The sequence below is a fragment of the Psammomys obesus genome, unplaced genomic scaffold (genome assembly GCF_907164565.1).
Source record: "Psammomys obesus unplaced genomic scaffold, mPsaObe1.curated_primary_1811, whole genome shotgun sequence".
NCBI lineage: Eukaryota > Metazoa > Chordata > Mammalia > Rodentia > Muridae > Psammomys > Psammomys obesus.
Window position 1 is genome coordinate 19,777,942 of NW_026596051.1, and position 16,902 is coordinate 19,794,843.

The 16,902-nt window shown below is 44.0% G+C and overlaps 1 protein-coding gene across 4 annotated transcripts in view; it reads right to left on the reverse strand.

Annotated features, from left to right (window-relative positions):
* Tbc1d14 (TBC1 domain family member 14) overlaps positions 1-16,902 on the reverse strand; it is a 92,721-nt gene that overhangs the window by 65,768 nt on the left and 10,051 nt on the right. For all 4 annotated transcript variants that reach the window (XM_055623934.1, XM_055623937.1, XM_055623935.1 and 1 more), the window contains exon 2: positions 15,521-16,259. In XM_055623934.1, coding sequence (XP_055479909.1) covers positions 15,521-16,242 — 722 coding nt within the window. In that variant the 5' untranslated portion in view covers positions 16,243-16,259. The remainder of the gene's footprint in view (positions 1-15,520; positions 16,260-16,902) is intronic.

Sequence of the window (16,902 nt, forward strand, 5' to 3'; positions counted from 1 at the left end):
CACACACACACACACACACACACACACACACACACACACACACACACCAAAACATAAGCTAGAAATGACTCAGTGGCTAAAAGCACTTCCTGCTCTTCTACAGGACTTGACTTTGGTTCCTCAACTCTAGCTCCAGGAAATCTGACATCTCACCTCCATGGCTGAAGAGTTCTAGGTCATCCCTGGCTGCATATGTCTAGCAGCCTGAGCTACTGAGGCCCTGTCTTAAAAAACAAAACACCCTAGATGTGATTCATACTCAGCACTCCAGAAGCTGAGGCAAGAGGGTCAAGAGTATGAGATCATCCTGAACTACACAGAGAGTTCCAAGACACACAGTGAGACCCTTGCTCAAAAACAAACAAAAAAAGATCTTACTACTTCAAGTTCAACAAGAGATCAACTCTGAACCCACCAGCAGTTACTACAGGTTGGTTCTTCTGGGGGCTATCATCAACCTACATGCCAGCCATCAGTCCTGTAGAGGTCCCCTCCCCAGGAAGTTATCAGCTTCACTAACACTTAACAGAAAAATCCTATCTCTGTAAATATACTAGGAACATTTGCTGAACAGCTAGTGACCTTGTCTGGGACAAGGAGGTAGTGACTCCAAGGAAATTAATGTCACTTAATACATTGTAGAAAGGAAGTTGGGGGGAGGAGTTTATATAGTATAGGACAATAAAAAATGTTAACTCCATAATTTAAAAACTCACAAAGAAAATTCCAGGTTTAGATGGTCTCACTGGTAGTCTTCCAAACATGGAAAGAAGAAATACTCACACTTAAAAGAACAAGCTTTCTTGGTTCTCCTTTCCAAGGCTCATCCCAAACAATTTATTAGGTTACTCAGCAACCCCACTCACTGGTATCATTTACTAAGAAAAACACCTCAGTGACAGAACACTTGCCTAGGCTACACAAAGTCCTGGGCTCAATCGATAGTGACGGGGGTGGGGTATAAGTAAAGTATGAATAAATGTTTAACAGTATTTTTACTATGGAATTCAAAAATAGTAGAGCTGACTTTGGGGGCACGTAGGTCAATGAGTTTTAACATATTCATAGCCTCAACCACCAAAGAAAAATACCTTTTTTATTGTAGTTTTGCTTCTTTTGTGTGTGTGGAGGGACATGTACCACAGCATGCCTGTGGACATCAGGGGACAACTTACGGGAGTCAGTTCTCTCATCATTGTGGGGATCCCTGGGACTGAACTCAGGCTGTCATGTTTATAAGCAACCACCCATCACCTGGGCTATCCAACCAGCCCCAGAGAAAATTACAGAAACTATTTGCAAATACAGAAAAAACACACATATTAGGTTCTTGATAACAAAGCTAAATGGAACATTATAGCCCATATTTTTATGAATACAGAAAAATGAAAAACAAAACATTATCAAATACAAAGCATAATGTCATGAACAAATCGCATTGTTCAAAAATTATGAAATCATGAGAAAAAAACAATGGCATTCCCACAAACAAACAAACAAACAAAAAAAACACAATAAGCTAAAGGAAAAAAAAAACATTCAAAGATAAGAAGTCTTCATTGATCTATGTCAGTAAAATCCCCAACAAAACCCTGGGAAGTTTTTAAAAGAGGAAACTGCCAAATTATAAAATTGCTTTGGAAATGTAATGCCACAGAAGAGAAAGCAGGAAAGCATACGTGTATAGCTGACTAACTGAAAAACAGCATGGTGTGGGTGAAGGAGAAAGTGAGGATAGGAGACAGTCAACAGGGAGAAAGACAATCTGTGCGCTGCACTGAAGGGCTGTTCCAGACAATCCAGGATCACTGATCCACCAGTGATGGCAAGACAACAGAACTGCGAAATGGTAACAACAGTTCCTACACAGGTAACAAGAAGTCACACACCATAAAAGGAGGATGGATAACACAGTATTTACCTTAAGAAAACAAGATAAAACAAACATGAGGAAAATTAAAATGCAAGGTGTGGGCTGGGTGTGGGAGTGTAGGTCTGCATTCCCAATCACTTAGGAACAACACTTGAATCCAGGAATTTAAAACCAACCTGGGCAACAGAATAAACAGAATGTAAAAAAAATAAAGTAAGCCACAGGGAAGAACAAAGCATTTGTGGTACATGTATCTGACAAGGGATATTAATCCTGAATACACAAATCAATTTTTATGGGGGTGGAGCCCAGAGATGAACATATGCTCAGCATGCATAAGGCCTAAATTCCTCTCAGCTTCAAAAGAAAAATAGTATAAGCAACAAACAAAAAAACACCACAAAAGAAATCCCAAGTGTCAGATACAATACAAAAAGATTCGGCCTATCACTAAAAAAGAAATGCAAATTAGACCAGTACATCCCTATCCTGTCACCAGGATGAACAAAGAGAACAAAATTGGCAAGACCTATGCCTAGAGAGGCTACTGACCAAGCTGACTGCTAACAGAGCCAGTGAAGTGTGAAGTGCTGGAGCCATCAGGGAAGAGGCTCTGGACAAAAGGAGACTCTGGGATTTTGCCTAGGTATATGTGCCCCAAAGTACAGCACAAAAGTATTATGATGAGCATTGCCCTTCAGTGCTGAAACTCAGCAAAGTACCATCCACAGGCGCGCATACACACTGAGCAAACGAGCCCAAACCCAGGAGTGCAAACCTCAACAGTGGTCACCCGCTTGCAAGACAGCTATTGTGAGGGAAGCGGCTTCTGTGGGCCGCTAGTCCAGTGGCATTTGTATGAGTGCGCTCGCTCAGTGCCTGAGATTGGTGTCCTTTGCTGCACACTCAACTTCAACAAAGTGAACTCAGCTCTGCCACCCTCCTCAGCAGCTTGGCTGGATGTTCCCCCAACACAACCCTTGCTCTGCTCCTAACCACTCCCACCACACAAAGAGCTGGCAGCATGCATTCTAGCTTTATTCTTTCCTCTTTCATTTTTAAAGGAAACATTTGCTTGTTTTCAATTGCATGTGGAGATCAAAGGACCACTATGTGAGTCCAGGTCAGCAGATTTGGCAGGTGGCAAGTGCCTTAACCTGCTGAGACATCTTACAGGCCCAGGATTCTAGTTTCTGACCAGCCTACCTCCCACTACATGGTGAGGGCCTTCCTACTTGGTCTCTGTATTCCAAGGCCTGGCAAGAAACCTGCTGGGTAACTCATTAATCTAACCCTGAAATGACTTCTCTACAAGTCTACACAGAAAGTCACAGAGTCCACAAGGCCCATATTTTCCCTCTCCACAACCTCCCAAGTCTCCTAAACACTCCCTACCATGTAAATACAGAAAGGAAAAATTAAGCAGGGACTCCGTTCTCTAATATCAACTTAGATTTCTATGAAGAGAGAAAGCAAGCAGAGCAAAGGCGGCTAGAGAGATGGATTAGCCATTAAGAACACTTGCTGCTCTCTCAGAGGACCCAAGTTCAGTTCCCAGCTCCCACATAAGGCAGCTCATAACCTTCTGCTCCAGGGGATCAGATGCTTCTGACCTGTGGCCTCCACAGGCACCTAAACTCATGTGCATAAATTCACATGCAGACATGTACACCTACATGTAATTAAAATGTATCAGATTAAATCTTAAAAAAGAAAGTAGCATGAACGTGACTATGTAAATTAATATAAATGTACTTTACTAAGAAAATGCAATCTATTCCTAATCTCCAATGGACTACTAAGAAAAAGAGGGAAACAAAAGGTCAATAGTGAATAGTATGTCCACACAGTAATCATACGTAATCTTGGAATTGCAACAATCTCAGGAGAGCCATGAGAGGACTATACTCCTTCAGCACCAGAAAGAAGAAAAGTCCAACTGAAGGTAGAAAGTGTGGTCCCGGAATATGTATTCCAGCAGAATGTGTCTCAAATCCCAGCTACCTAGCCTGCCTGACTCTGGGCAGAAATGAGCCCCCACGGCCTACATTTATAGAATAATAATGTCACCATTCAGTTCCCATGACTGTATTTGTCAATGCGCTTATTAACCAGACATCAACGGGTTAATTACATAAGGGCAAGCATCTAATCTCGTTTAACATGAAGAACATTGATATAAGCTATTTTTTCATTCAATAAATGCATATTGAATCAACTTATATCGTAAGCACTATGTCAAGCATTGGAAGTGATCACTGATGACCACAAGTCTAGGTCCCCTTCTCCATGCCGCTTACCACTAGGAGGTATACATTTATACCATAATGAAAGACTTTTCCCAAAGAAGAGATAATGCGGAAACCCCCTGCCTATCACATGCAAGCAGAGGGAAGAGCTCTCCAAACACAGTTCTTGAGAGCTGGCCTTGCTTACTACATTCCAGAATTGCCCAGGGAGTGCTTATAAGTTCTGATGCACGTGTCTCACCCTAAACCAGTTAAGACTACCTCTGAGAGTAGGAGTTGGCTGCTTTTTCTCAACAAGTAGGAGTTTTCATAGTTACTGTTATTTTTCAGTGCAAAGGACTGAATCTAAAGCCTCCACATAACTAGACACATGTTCAGTCACTGAGCTATCTCTTTTGCTGAACATTTTGTTACTGTGTCCCTGATACGGCTACTGCTAAGAACTTTGCTCTTTAACCAATAAGTGCTTCCTACTTCTTTAATTGATGTTTTACTCTGTATGTATTTAAGATAACTGACTGTTTACGAAAACTGTTGGAAAGAAGTTATCTTTAGACTTTGTTTTAAATCTGTGCCTCATTTCTACTCACTAAAGCAAAGTCAAACTAAAAGCCATGCCCTATAGTACATGAGCTGTATAGTGTCTTAAGATTCGTCTATCTCCATGATCCAAGATGGATGTAGATTCTTAACCCAATGGGTTTCTAAAACCCAATGTGCCATTCCTCTGTACCCCAGCAAATCTGGGCCACTTTTTCCATAAGCCAGCAGATCCTTTGTTTTTTCTCATATATCAAACACCAAGCCACTGAGTATTGCTTACATTGGCTCCAGAAACATAAGTCTATATGGTATGGATGAGGAGAACCAAGCCACTATATGCTGTTGATGTTCAGAGACAGGGGAACATCAGCTGGGAGGAGCTGAATCAGGAATAACTAAGACCCAGGCCCAGTCCTTGAGATGCTCACAGAGAAAGCAAGGCCACATGGCAATACTAAACTATAGTCGACCTGCAGGAAACAGGACAGAGTGACAATACTAGACTACAGTGGGCCTGCAGAAGACAGGACAGGGTGACAATACTAGACTACAAGGTACCTGTAGAAGTTAGGACAGAGTGACAATATGAGAATACATGGTGCCGGCAGGATATAAGGCCGAATGACAGTGACAATTCCAGTCTCTAGTGACCTGTAGGAGATAGGAAAGAGTACTGTGCTCTGGTACTGGTACTGTGCTCTGGTACTGTGCTCTGCATTGGAGAAGCTTCAGAGAAGGGCTTCTGTTGTGCTGGCCCTTAAGAACACTGCAGCTGAGCAGACAGGAGTAGAAGGGAGGGCATAGGCAGGAAGTATGAAGCAGAGCACTGGAGCCAGAATCTATAAAGAAAAGAGAAGGCTAAAGAAAGATGTCCTCTCCAAACCTACATCTCTTTAATGAGAAGCCAAAGAAATGACAAATACCAACAGCTACTGCCCATTGCTAGGAGCACTATTATTCATAAAAGAGTCTGGGTGTCCATTGCTTAGACGCTTCCTCCAAGAAAAAAGGCTTCTGGCATATAGCACTGTGATCTCAGTGGTTTGGGGTAGGGAGGGACAGTCAGAACTTACCAGTGGTCAGGGACAATGTTCATGAAGTAGCAGTTCTGGGAACCAACCCCCTATTTCATTATCTAAAATGCAGATGAAGCAGGCTGTAGTACACAAAGCGGAAACAAAGCCCATTTCCTTATTATTGGGTAAGTAAATGATTCATAGAGAGGAAGACCACAGACCTTCTTAATAAGTATATGAACAACTTTTTATGTAAAAAATGTTTTTTCTTAGTTAAAGTGTAGGAAACCAAACCATAGAAATAGCCTATAGGTTTTTGTTGCTGATACTAAATGAGTTTTGTTTGATTGGTTGGTTGGTTTTGGTTTTTTGAGACAGGGTTTCTCTGTGTAGCCTTGGAAATCCTGGACTTGCTTTGTAGACCAGGCTGGCCTCAAACTCACAGAGAGCCGCCTGCCTCTGACTCCCTGAGTATTGGGATTACAGGCATGCACCACAGCACCCAGCTATAAGTGCTGAGCACAGAATCCAGGACCCCAAACATGCTAAGCATGTGCTCTGACTCTGAGGTAGATCCCAGCAGTACTAGTCTATTTCATTTTGTTTTTAACATTTAAAACTCATAAAAGGTCTGTAAGGATATTTTTAAAAAGTATAGTAGGTATGAAAGTATAATGATACCCAAATCCTTGTTGCGTATTTTTAAATAGAGAGAAGCTTTAATTCTATATACAGAGGCTAGAGATGGCTCAACGGTCAAGAGCAATGCCAGCATGCTCCTGGCCTTGTGCACGGTGCTCTCAGCAGGCTTCTCTTAGCTTCAATATTATATCCCCTTCATTAAGATGTGCTGGTTAAACAGTCACTCTGTGTTGCTTTTATACATGAAAGAGACAGCTTGTCCTCTAAACTAGGCTGGCAAAAGAACTTCCCACTGCAATGGAAATATACCCATCTGAGCCATTCAATACAGCAGCCGCTGACTCCCACATGGCTACTGAGTGCCTGAAGGTGGCTAGTTAGGCTGAGGATCTCAATTTTCTATTTTAGATTATTTTAATTGGCTTTAATTAATGATAACACACTGGGAAGCATAGATCCAGACTCTTATAAGGCAGACTCCAGACAACCAAAAGGACTAAACTTGCTAAGTGAGCACAGACTGCCATGAGGGTCTGGAACCAGGAGCTGGTGAGCTGCTTAGGGCGCTCACTTCTGAACAACTGCAAGACAGACATGGAATAAATGAGGCAAGTGCCACCAGCCTTAGAAACCCTATCCCTGCAATGATATCCTTAGAGAGCACTCTGTCTTACCCCAACTCAAATCTTTATTTCAATGTCACCTGCTCAGCAACCACCCTGTCTAAACATAATCTTTCCCACTTTCTCATCTCCACCCTCTCTGACACCCTGCCTTCTCTCTCCATGGCGCCTACAGTCTGGCAGCAAGTGTGTCACCACTTTGCGGGAGCACTCAGACTACACAGGCAAAATGGGATCTTATGTGTTGCAAGCAGGTCCTGCCCACTAGAGAGCGGAGTCCTTGGGTGAGCATCCCCTACGGAAATGTGAGGTATCTGAATTGAGATCCTTTGCTTGGCAAGCACTTACTGAATGCTTCCCTACAGCAAGCACAGAACGCACCAAAGAGGGTATTCAGTCAATCAACACTGCTCTAGGACCGCACCCTAGCAACAACACACAAGTGAGGAGTTGCAAAACACCGTGGAGGGAGCCCTCTGATCCCAGAGGTTTCTTATTAAAGTATGCAAAGCAGTAACAGGTAGAAGGAACCCTTTGCAGGTGGCATCTCCAGGTCTATAGAAAGACAGAGGCTGTAAGCTGAGATGTGACTCAGGAAAGCTCTTAGGAATGGGTGACTCTGAAATGAGCTGGGCCAAATCTCTGCCTAACATACAGGAAAACCATGTCTACAAAGCAACTTCTCCATGTATCACAGGAAGGGACGGCATGGACAGGCGGCTTCTGCTACTAAAGGGTCTGCCATCAGACACCTGAAGGGCTTCACTGTGTCCCTTCAGCCTGCACTCCAGGAGAGTCTATAGAAGCTCGGAAGTGCAGCCATCCTAAGTCACTCAGCCAAGGCATCCCTTTTGCAGGCTCCATGCTGTCTGTGATGGGTTTGAACCAGGACAGATAGCCTACTAAGTGTTGCTACAGGGACCGCTCAAGAAACTAAACACAGGGCCTGACAGAACAGCCAAAGCAGTAGCACAGAGCAGCTTCTGATGACATGTACTTTCTCAGCACCCTCCAGGGGTTGGTCAATAAGGATATAAACTATTTGGGGGCACACCATAGCTGGAAAGAGCATGCTGGGCTAAGCATTGGCATATAGGACTCTAGGATGTGGCCTTTCAAGAGAAGCACAGAAACAGTGTCATTGAGTAAGTCCTCTTCTCTGCAGGCTGGTTCTAGGGAAGGGTAGCTGTATAAGCTCTTACCTAGTGGGGAACGCCAAGGGAATATCAAGTATAGACAACCAGCTGGGAGTAAGGGTGGGGTTCCTAAAGAGGACCAGCAGTAAAGAAGAGGAAGTAACACCTCATACCCACGTGATGATGGTCCATGCTCCTCCTGGGCATTTCCTCTTAGTGCTTACTTCCTCTCTTGCCAAGTAACCTGGGCCTCTCTAGAGGACAGTGCTTGGATATGCCCACCAAAGAGCAGAGGACCCTGAGCATCATGGCCAATATACCTTCTGAGCACTTCAGTCACCAGATGGCCCTTGAAAAGGGGCATCTACATGGCCTACACTCAAGGCTATTCAGAGCCCTCCCTCATCAGCAGACACAGGAACCACACTCCATCCTCCAGCCCAAACCAACCTCTCCCTGAAAGATGGGTGCTATTCATAAGTGGAATCTTCTTAAACCTTTTTATCAGCCTTTTTATCAAGGCTTTCACACCAAAATAATGCCCATTAAAACAAGAAACTTGAGATAGCATTCTGCCTCCCTCACCCCCAACACATAAGGGGTGTATTTATATAATGAGGGAACCTTGCCTCTTTTCCTTAAACTTCCCTGGCTCTAGAGTCTCCAGACATAGCTGAAATCACCATTCAAGGTTCATACAGAAAAACACTGACCAGCCTCAAAGTTGCCATCAAGCTCCTTCTAATACCCTCCTTTCACTGGATTTGAACAGATAGGTGATGCTGTCCCCCTCCTTTCACTGTCCTTCACCCACAAGGGGGCCCATGTTACCCAGAACACAATCAAAACTCACCACTGTGACCACATTTAAGTGCATTCTCGGCTCCTATCTCTTACTTACTTCATTGTATTCAGAAAATGACAACACTGCCCCATACAAGTGCCTGTGCAGGGAACACAGCTGGAGCTGAGGCAATATACAGGCACACTAGCCGGCTTCCACTCACTCAGCAGGGCCCAGCAATCTTTCCTTCTCTGTCCAAATATCCATTTGTTCAGTTAACCTTAGCACCACCCTCCCCTCAAACCCAATACTCAACCCTTGTGACTATCTCCAATTGATAATCACTTGCAAATGAAAATTTAGTTTTCTTCAAAGAATTCTCTCACTGGGAAACGAGTTATTCTTAAGGGTAGGCTCCATGCCCAGCCAACAGAATATAACTGGATGGCCAAGAGAATATAAACTCAACACTATCATTAGAGATTCCTTTTCTCAAAATATCATGTCAGGGCTTTTATTTTTTAATCTTATTTTTAATTTTTACTTTTATTTATACACACTTTTCCTCCCTTTACTCTACAGGTCCTTTGCATATATATTATGGCTCCCAGTTTAGAGTTTTCATGAGATCCCTGAGTGTGAATAAGTGGTCTCTACATCTATATCTGTTTCATGTGCCTTTTCTTTGGCTCTTTTCCTTCTGTTTGTTTTGTCCACTTCAATCTATTAGTTTTTGTCTTATTATTATGTCTTTTTTCTTGTCCTTGTCCCACAGCAAAAAGATTTAACGAAGTGGCCTCTGCAGCAGCCTGCCCGTCATGAAATCTCCCTTCCCTTCTGCCTGGTTCTTGGAGCTCAGCATGCTGCTTATATATGGGGTGGCTCTTTTCATTCTCACAGACCCATAAGTAAGTACACCTCAGCTTATTTCACATAAGCCTGAGTATCTGCCTTAACCCAGACCACAGGCCAGCACACCATCACACAACTAGGTCAAGAAACCATTACCCAGCCCTCCTTCCTAGGCATCTCACAGTGCACAAGCATGTGTATACACCAGCAGCAGCTCCAATACACAGCAGGTGTTCTGGTACACCTAAAAAGCTCAGTCAGAGACATGACAACTAGTAAACAGATTTTTGTAAGAAAGTCATAAATAGAAACCAAATACTACCTCTCAGTTCACTGGTGCTAATTCTAAAATGGTCATAACATTAGAAAATAAGTCAAGCAACATAAAACTGAATCAATACTACTATGCCAGTCACATACCTATTCCACATCCAGGCACGCCCCTTCCCATTTCACCCAGCATCACTTAAGTGTGACTTGTTCATGTCTTACAGATCATAGACCTAAAGGTCAGAGATCTAGGCCCTAAATCATCTTTGAATCCCCTGGCAAGTTAATAAGCTTCTGCCATGGTTTCCACACATACCTCTACAACATCAGCAGGTTCCAGAAAGCAGCAAAGAGGAGAAATATGGCCTGCACCTCATTTTTGCCTCAAACCTCCCACAATGGGAGAACTGCATGGTCCTAATTCATGTCCAAACCTCTTGCAGCAAGAGGCCAGGAGCAAACTTGTGATCTGCAGCTAATAAAGTCCAGGAAAGCAACCCAAAGGATAAACCAGCAGCCCAGGGCCCTCCTCATGCTACTCCCCACTACTGTGCACCCTGAAAATGGCAGCCACGCGAAGCGAAGAACAGCGCCAGGCACACCACCCACCTCCTGCTGAATGAACACACCTCCTCTTCATAAGCTGCCTCCTGTCCCTAAATTTCCTCCTTATACTCTATGATCATCAGCCAACGAGTCAAGTCCCAAAAGCCTAGCTCTGCATAAGACTTAAAACTGTGGATAAACACATTCATATCGTATCAAAGTATCTATCTGAAGATTCACTTTTTTTGTTGTTGTTTTTTTTTAACTTCAGTTTATTTACTTTACATGGGGGGGCCTCCCTTCTCTCCTCCCAATCCCCTCCTTCTCATCCTTCTTCCTTCCCCTTTCCCCCCAGAAAAGAGGAAAGTCCCTCTCCCCATATCAACCCTCCCGAGGATTCATTTTTAAACCATGTTGCAAACATCTTTACACACAAGAGTTTTTAAAAACAACACTGAAATCTCATTTGAAACCCCACAAGCCAGAAAATGCATATGTACTGAGCATGTTTTCTGCTTTGAGAGTTAACTTCTATTTCCTCATTTAACACATGCATTATTAGCTCTTTACTTGAGTAGTTTTTGTTTTGCAGTGCTAGGAATGGAACCCAGGACCTCACACCACATTAGGCAAATGCTCTAATACTGAATTATGGCTCTATCCCTCCTGTATTAGCTCTTTACTAGAGAAGAAATGAGACCCTGGTCACCCAAGTACACACTAGAGCTGCAGAGGTTAAATGACTTTCTCAGGGTCACACAGCACAAAATGGCAGAGGTGGGGGGGGCTCCCCAGCCCTGGTTCTCAAAGCACCCTGGTCCTCCCACTCTGTCTTTGAAATACAAACAGAAGCAGAGCTAACCAGACATAAACTGTGCCCCTGAAGGGCTCTCTCTGCCGGGTCAAGAAGCAGACTAGAAAAATCCATCATTCCAGACCTTTAAGCACACACAAGTGCATCCCCAAAGGCCGTCTCTACCCCTATACCTTTCCTTAGCAAGGTCAGCTTTGTCTTCAAATGGACATTTAACACCTCTTTAACAAAGGACTCTCTAATCACCTCCTCTGAGAGCTTAATAAAAGGCCACATGACAGACATAAGCAAGAAAAGCTAATTATTACTTCCCAAACCCATTTGGATTAGCAGAGTAAACCTTTAGCTTCATGGAAACCAACCCCATCTCCTGAGGAAAACAGCCACACCACAAGCATGTTACTGAATTCCTCACCCACTGCTCTCTGGGTTCTACTACACTGCATTCAGAGGCTCCCTTAAAACGGCTCTCTTCCATGTAAGATGAGGGTGCTGTTCAAATTACACTAGCAAATGACCCTTGAGAAAGCTAATCAATACCAACAGTTGTAACCTGTTAGCCCAGTGCATCTGAAAGGCTTCATCCACCTCCATCCCAGAACATATGGCAATGTCTAGAGACATTTTGGTCTTTGTAGTTGGGCGATGATGCCATTAGATACTGGCACCATCTAGTACCAATCTAGTGGGCAGAGGTCAGGAATGTTGCAACACACAGGACAGCAACCCAAAGAAGTATCCACCTCAAACATTAATAATGCCTGAAGCAGAAACCCCTGCTCTAAGTTACCGGACAGTGGGTTCAACTGAGGAATGTACAGTATGTGGCCAAAAGCTCACAAGAGCATTAAGGAACAGAATATATTCTGTTCAAACCAGAGAAAGTTACTCTTAAATAATCCCAGGAAGCTAGATGCCTTAGCTCTTTGGTCTTAGCTGGGCCATTTTCCCCCATTAAAGCCATACAAGGCCACACAGTTATTAAGGATGAGAGATGATAATAAACCTAGCTCACCTGAGCCTTGATAGCATGTAAAGGAAGAAGAAATAGCAGCTATGCCTACAGCTTCCACGGAACAAGAGTTAGGTCCAGCAGCCACATTATTGCTCTACGTTTCCCTGTCTCATGTAGGCCCTTTGTCAAGAAGTCAGGTTCAGAAGCTCTCAGACCTCCACTGTTTCCTCTAACTGGATCCATATTCTTCTAGATCAGCTTCCCACAAACCACCTATACAACTTTCTACAGCTCAGAGATAAGAAACTTGAGGTTGTAGAGAATAGAACGCAGGAGAGTGAGGACAAGGAAGAAGATGGTATGGACTGGCCTGGGACCCCCACAGGACCAGTTCTAGCCCTGGTCTACCCTGTACACACACAGTTATAGTCGAGGTCTTCAGAGCACCTGGGCTAGGCTCTGGGCTAAATTCCTGAACATTCTCTATGACTATACTTAATTGCCTGTGAAATGTTCTGTGTGTGCCCCACACCCTGGCCCTTAAAGTAACTCTGGGTTGGAACTCTTCTCTAAAACTTTGAGACTATGAAGTGGGAGGGGCACCACTAGACTCAGTGCACTGCATATCACTTTGACTCATTTGTTTTTATATTCTCCCTGCTTCAGTGTGGCTCCCTATAACAGTGTCAGAGCTGCCAACCAAGATAAAGAGGCAGAAAGCAAGAAATAAGAGGGTCTAGAAATTGTAAAATGCACAGTATTTCCTCCAAAGGGGAAAGAAGCTTCAACAGACAACTCAAGTGTACCATTTCCCCATAAGAAAAAGGTTGTAATAGATCAGGGTATAGCCATGATCATCCCAAACAGATGATACAGTAAAGTCATGTGTGCTGTTTTTATGTCAGCTTGACACATGCTAAAGTCATTTGAGAGGAAGAAACCTCAATTAAGAAAATTCCTCCATAATATACAGCTGTAAGGCATTTTCTTAATTAGTGATTGGTGAAGGAGGGTACTATCCCTGGGCTGGTGGTCCTGGGTTCTATAAGAAAGCATGCTGAACAAGCCAGTAAACAACACCCCTCTATGGCCTCTGTCTGCATCTGCTCCTACTTTCAGGTTCCTGCCCTGTTTTTGAGTTCCTGTCCTGATTTCCTAATGAACAGTGCTATGGTAATGTAAGCTAAATAAACCCTCTCCTCCCCAAGTTGCTTTTGTTCATGGTGTTTTATCACAGCAATAGTAACCCCAACGAGGACATTATCCGTGTGTCAGGATCTGCACTAAACCTTGAACGTATTAACCCACCTAGTTCCACAACCACAAGAGGGGCTTTTCACTCCAGTTCTGGGGACAGGATCAAACACCCAGTTGAGGGGACAACAGAGGCGAGTGAAGCAGAGGCAATGGCACACCACGCACCCAGTACCCTTCTCTGTACTTCTCGGCTAGGGATTTGGAAACCTCGGTGAAGGGAAGTGATGTTCAAGGTCACAGAGCTAGGATAGATCTGTAAACCAAGTTGTTCCCACTATGCTACTTCCTAGGTGCGTCTGTTTCAAAAAAGAGTTCCCAGCTTTGCTAAGAATCTCTGTCTCCTAGGAGACTCTCTCCCTCTGAGACTGATCTGAGGAGTCACACATAAGGCACTCTCGTAGTCATCAACATGGAAAACTGCAAACACTGGTCCAAGTAACAGAGACCAGCCAGCTACATGGATGAGAGCTCCATGAAGGCCTCAGAAGTCCTCTGACACACAGGACCCCAGGAGGCAATCACTAAATAACAAGTTCTGTGACCTCACTGGAGGTGAAGGGGACCCACCAGCTGGCACATCAAGAACAAAGGGGTCCCCAGAAGAGTGCAGGCCATGTGAAGACCATCTCACTCAGGACTGGCCTTAGGCTCACTGGTGACACTCCACATCTGCCTGATGAAGGAACCAGAGAACCATAAGTTACTACATGTCCCCAGACCCAGATGTCTCTAGCTGACTCTGGGCAGCACATCAAACAAGTATGGTAAAATCCAACACTGACTTACTAGAAACATGCGCCACGTGTTACCATCTGCCAAGTTCATAGCCCAGATGTGTCCAGAGAATAAACACGAGGCAGATTATAATCCTGAATATACAATCCACAACTCCACACCCTTTTGCATAGCACCCAAGTTTCTGTGACTGACTGGTAGGAGTAGCCCAACCCCAGATTATAAGCTCACTCTCCATCGTGACCTAAAATCATGTCTATCGCCCTATGACTCCCATTTGACCTGCCTAGAAAAAAAGCCTTAGACAGACTCTTGCCAAACAAAAGCATAAAACACAAACAAGAGGAAGAAATGAAAGCAACTCTCCTTATGGGGCTCTAGGACACACAGGAAGTCTAATAGGCTTGTTAAGGCACACAGAAAAGGTACACGTGGCAGTAGAAACACAATAAGAATTGTGTGACTGCAAGGCAACCATGGCACATGCCTCAAAATCAGAGCCAGGACCAGTAAACATGAAAAGGCCCAGACAGGTACACTGGCAGCATGACTGCAGCATTTGGAAATGCCAGTCCCAGTGTTGGCCCCTAGGAGCAGTGTTAGAGAAAGAGTTGCTAATGCTGGTACCAATCTCAACAGCATCCTTTTGCCTGATCCAAGAAACAGAAGTAATTAGTGAATGACAAAGTAAAGGTATAACCACCAGTGGGTGACCCCACTCACAAAAGGCAGGAGGCCAAGAAACTTACAAAGACTATTCACGTGAGCCAATGACAGAGAAGCAGGAAATGGAAGTGAGAAGCCAAACAGCTGAGTCATCAGCAGACCTGGCCACACACTACCACAAAGCACTCTGAGGCACAGGGCAAAGGCACAATTGTCTATAGGACACAGCTCTTATTAATAATGCATAGGGAGCTGGGCATTGTGGTGCACGCCTTTAATCTCAGCACTCAGGGCTGCAGAGGCAGGTGGATCTCTGTGAGTTCAAGGCCATCATGGTCTACAGAGTTGGTTCTAGGACAGCCAGGACTATGTAGAGAAACCCTGTCTCAAAAAAGAAGAAAAGAAAAAGAAAGAAAAGGAGAAACCCTGTCTCAAAAAAACAAATAAGAATAAGAATAGTAATAAAAATAACAATGCACAGGAGACACAGACAAGGAAGCACAAGGCAGCAGGTCTATATTTATTGCCCTATCTTTGTTTCAAATACCAAAGGTGTTACCTTGTAAAGAAGTGACTGAGTGGTTGCAATAGTTTCGATTTCCTCCCCTCCTCAATCTCAGTAACAAAATCCTGCTGGTGTAAGTCACTGGTTTCCTTGATGGAGCTCAAGGTGACATCAGTAAACTGTGGGTCATCATCATTCTCCAGGGTCACAATGGCGCTGGAACTGCTCGTGACCATGAGGTCCAAGATGTCCTCATTGCTGACCGACAGTGTAGTTGACAGTTCTGTGCCAAGACTAGACACACTGCAGACAGAGACATTGTCACTTCGGCTCAAGGCTTCAGAGGTGGGGCTGTAGAGTTTCACTGAGTCATAGCCTGTCCTGGGAAAAGTGGAAGACTTCCGCACAACTTGCTCCCGCTCACTGCAGGTGGGGGCCGAGGGTGCACAGGATGGCAGGGGGCATGCGCTTTGGAAGGCCCGCTCAGGGATGATCTCTGACTCAGACTGCTTTCTCTTCGCATGGACCACACTGCAGGGAACAGGCTCTGGGTTGCCAATCTCCAGGGTAGGAATGCCCGAGTCCACTGACTGAAGGCTGTGTCGATCTTCCAAAGCACCAAGTTTTAGTGTGGGTCCATAGTCAGGTACTGAAAGGGATTTGGGAGCCTTGATATTCAGGTGTTGCAGTTCCTGAAGGGAGTCTCCTGGCCGACCATCTAGAATGCCCATCAATGCTATACCATTCATAGAGGTGGAAAGGTTTCCATCAGTCATCTTGGTCCAAGAAGAAACTAGAGAAAAACAGACATGGAAATTAAAAATGTGTATATAATCCAAAGATGCCATTCCTCAGGCATCTCTGGATATGCAGCTTCAACGGCTGGATTGTCCTGCTTAAACAGGTATCTTTGAAAGAGTCCTACAAGTTGGGCATGGTGGCACACACTTATAAAAAAAACAGCACTGGGAGACTGAAGCAAGAAGTTTGTGAATTTGAGATCATCCTGTGTGATAACCATGTCAAAAAAATTAAAAAAAAAAAAAGATTTCCTATACACTCAAGTTCTAATTGAGGCCCAGAGCAAAAGCCTGAACACACCCTCATGACATGAAATAACAAGACAATAACCTACACAGAGACCATCTAGAGGAAACAATCATTTTCATCATCAGCTCTCTCACCCCAGACACATCTCTGGCATCAAAGCCAGCAATGGATGTAAAAGATCTGTGTGGAGTGAGGATGGTGGAGTGAAAGGCTGGATGAAGTTAGATTACCTTGTTTAAATTAGAGGATGGGAATATCACTCAGCAGTGGAGGCAATGACATGGGTTCAATCCTAGTCATTGTGAAACAGCATAAAAACCAAGCTAACTTCATTAAGACAGAAAAGAAAAGAAAAGAAAAGAAAAGAAAAGAAAAGAAAAGAAAAG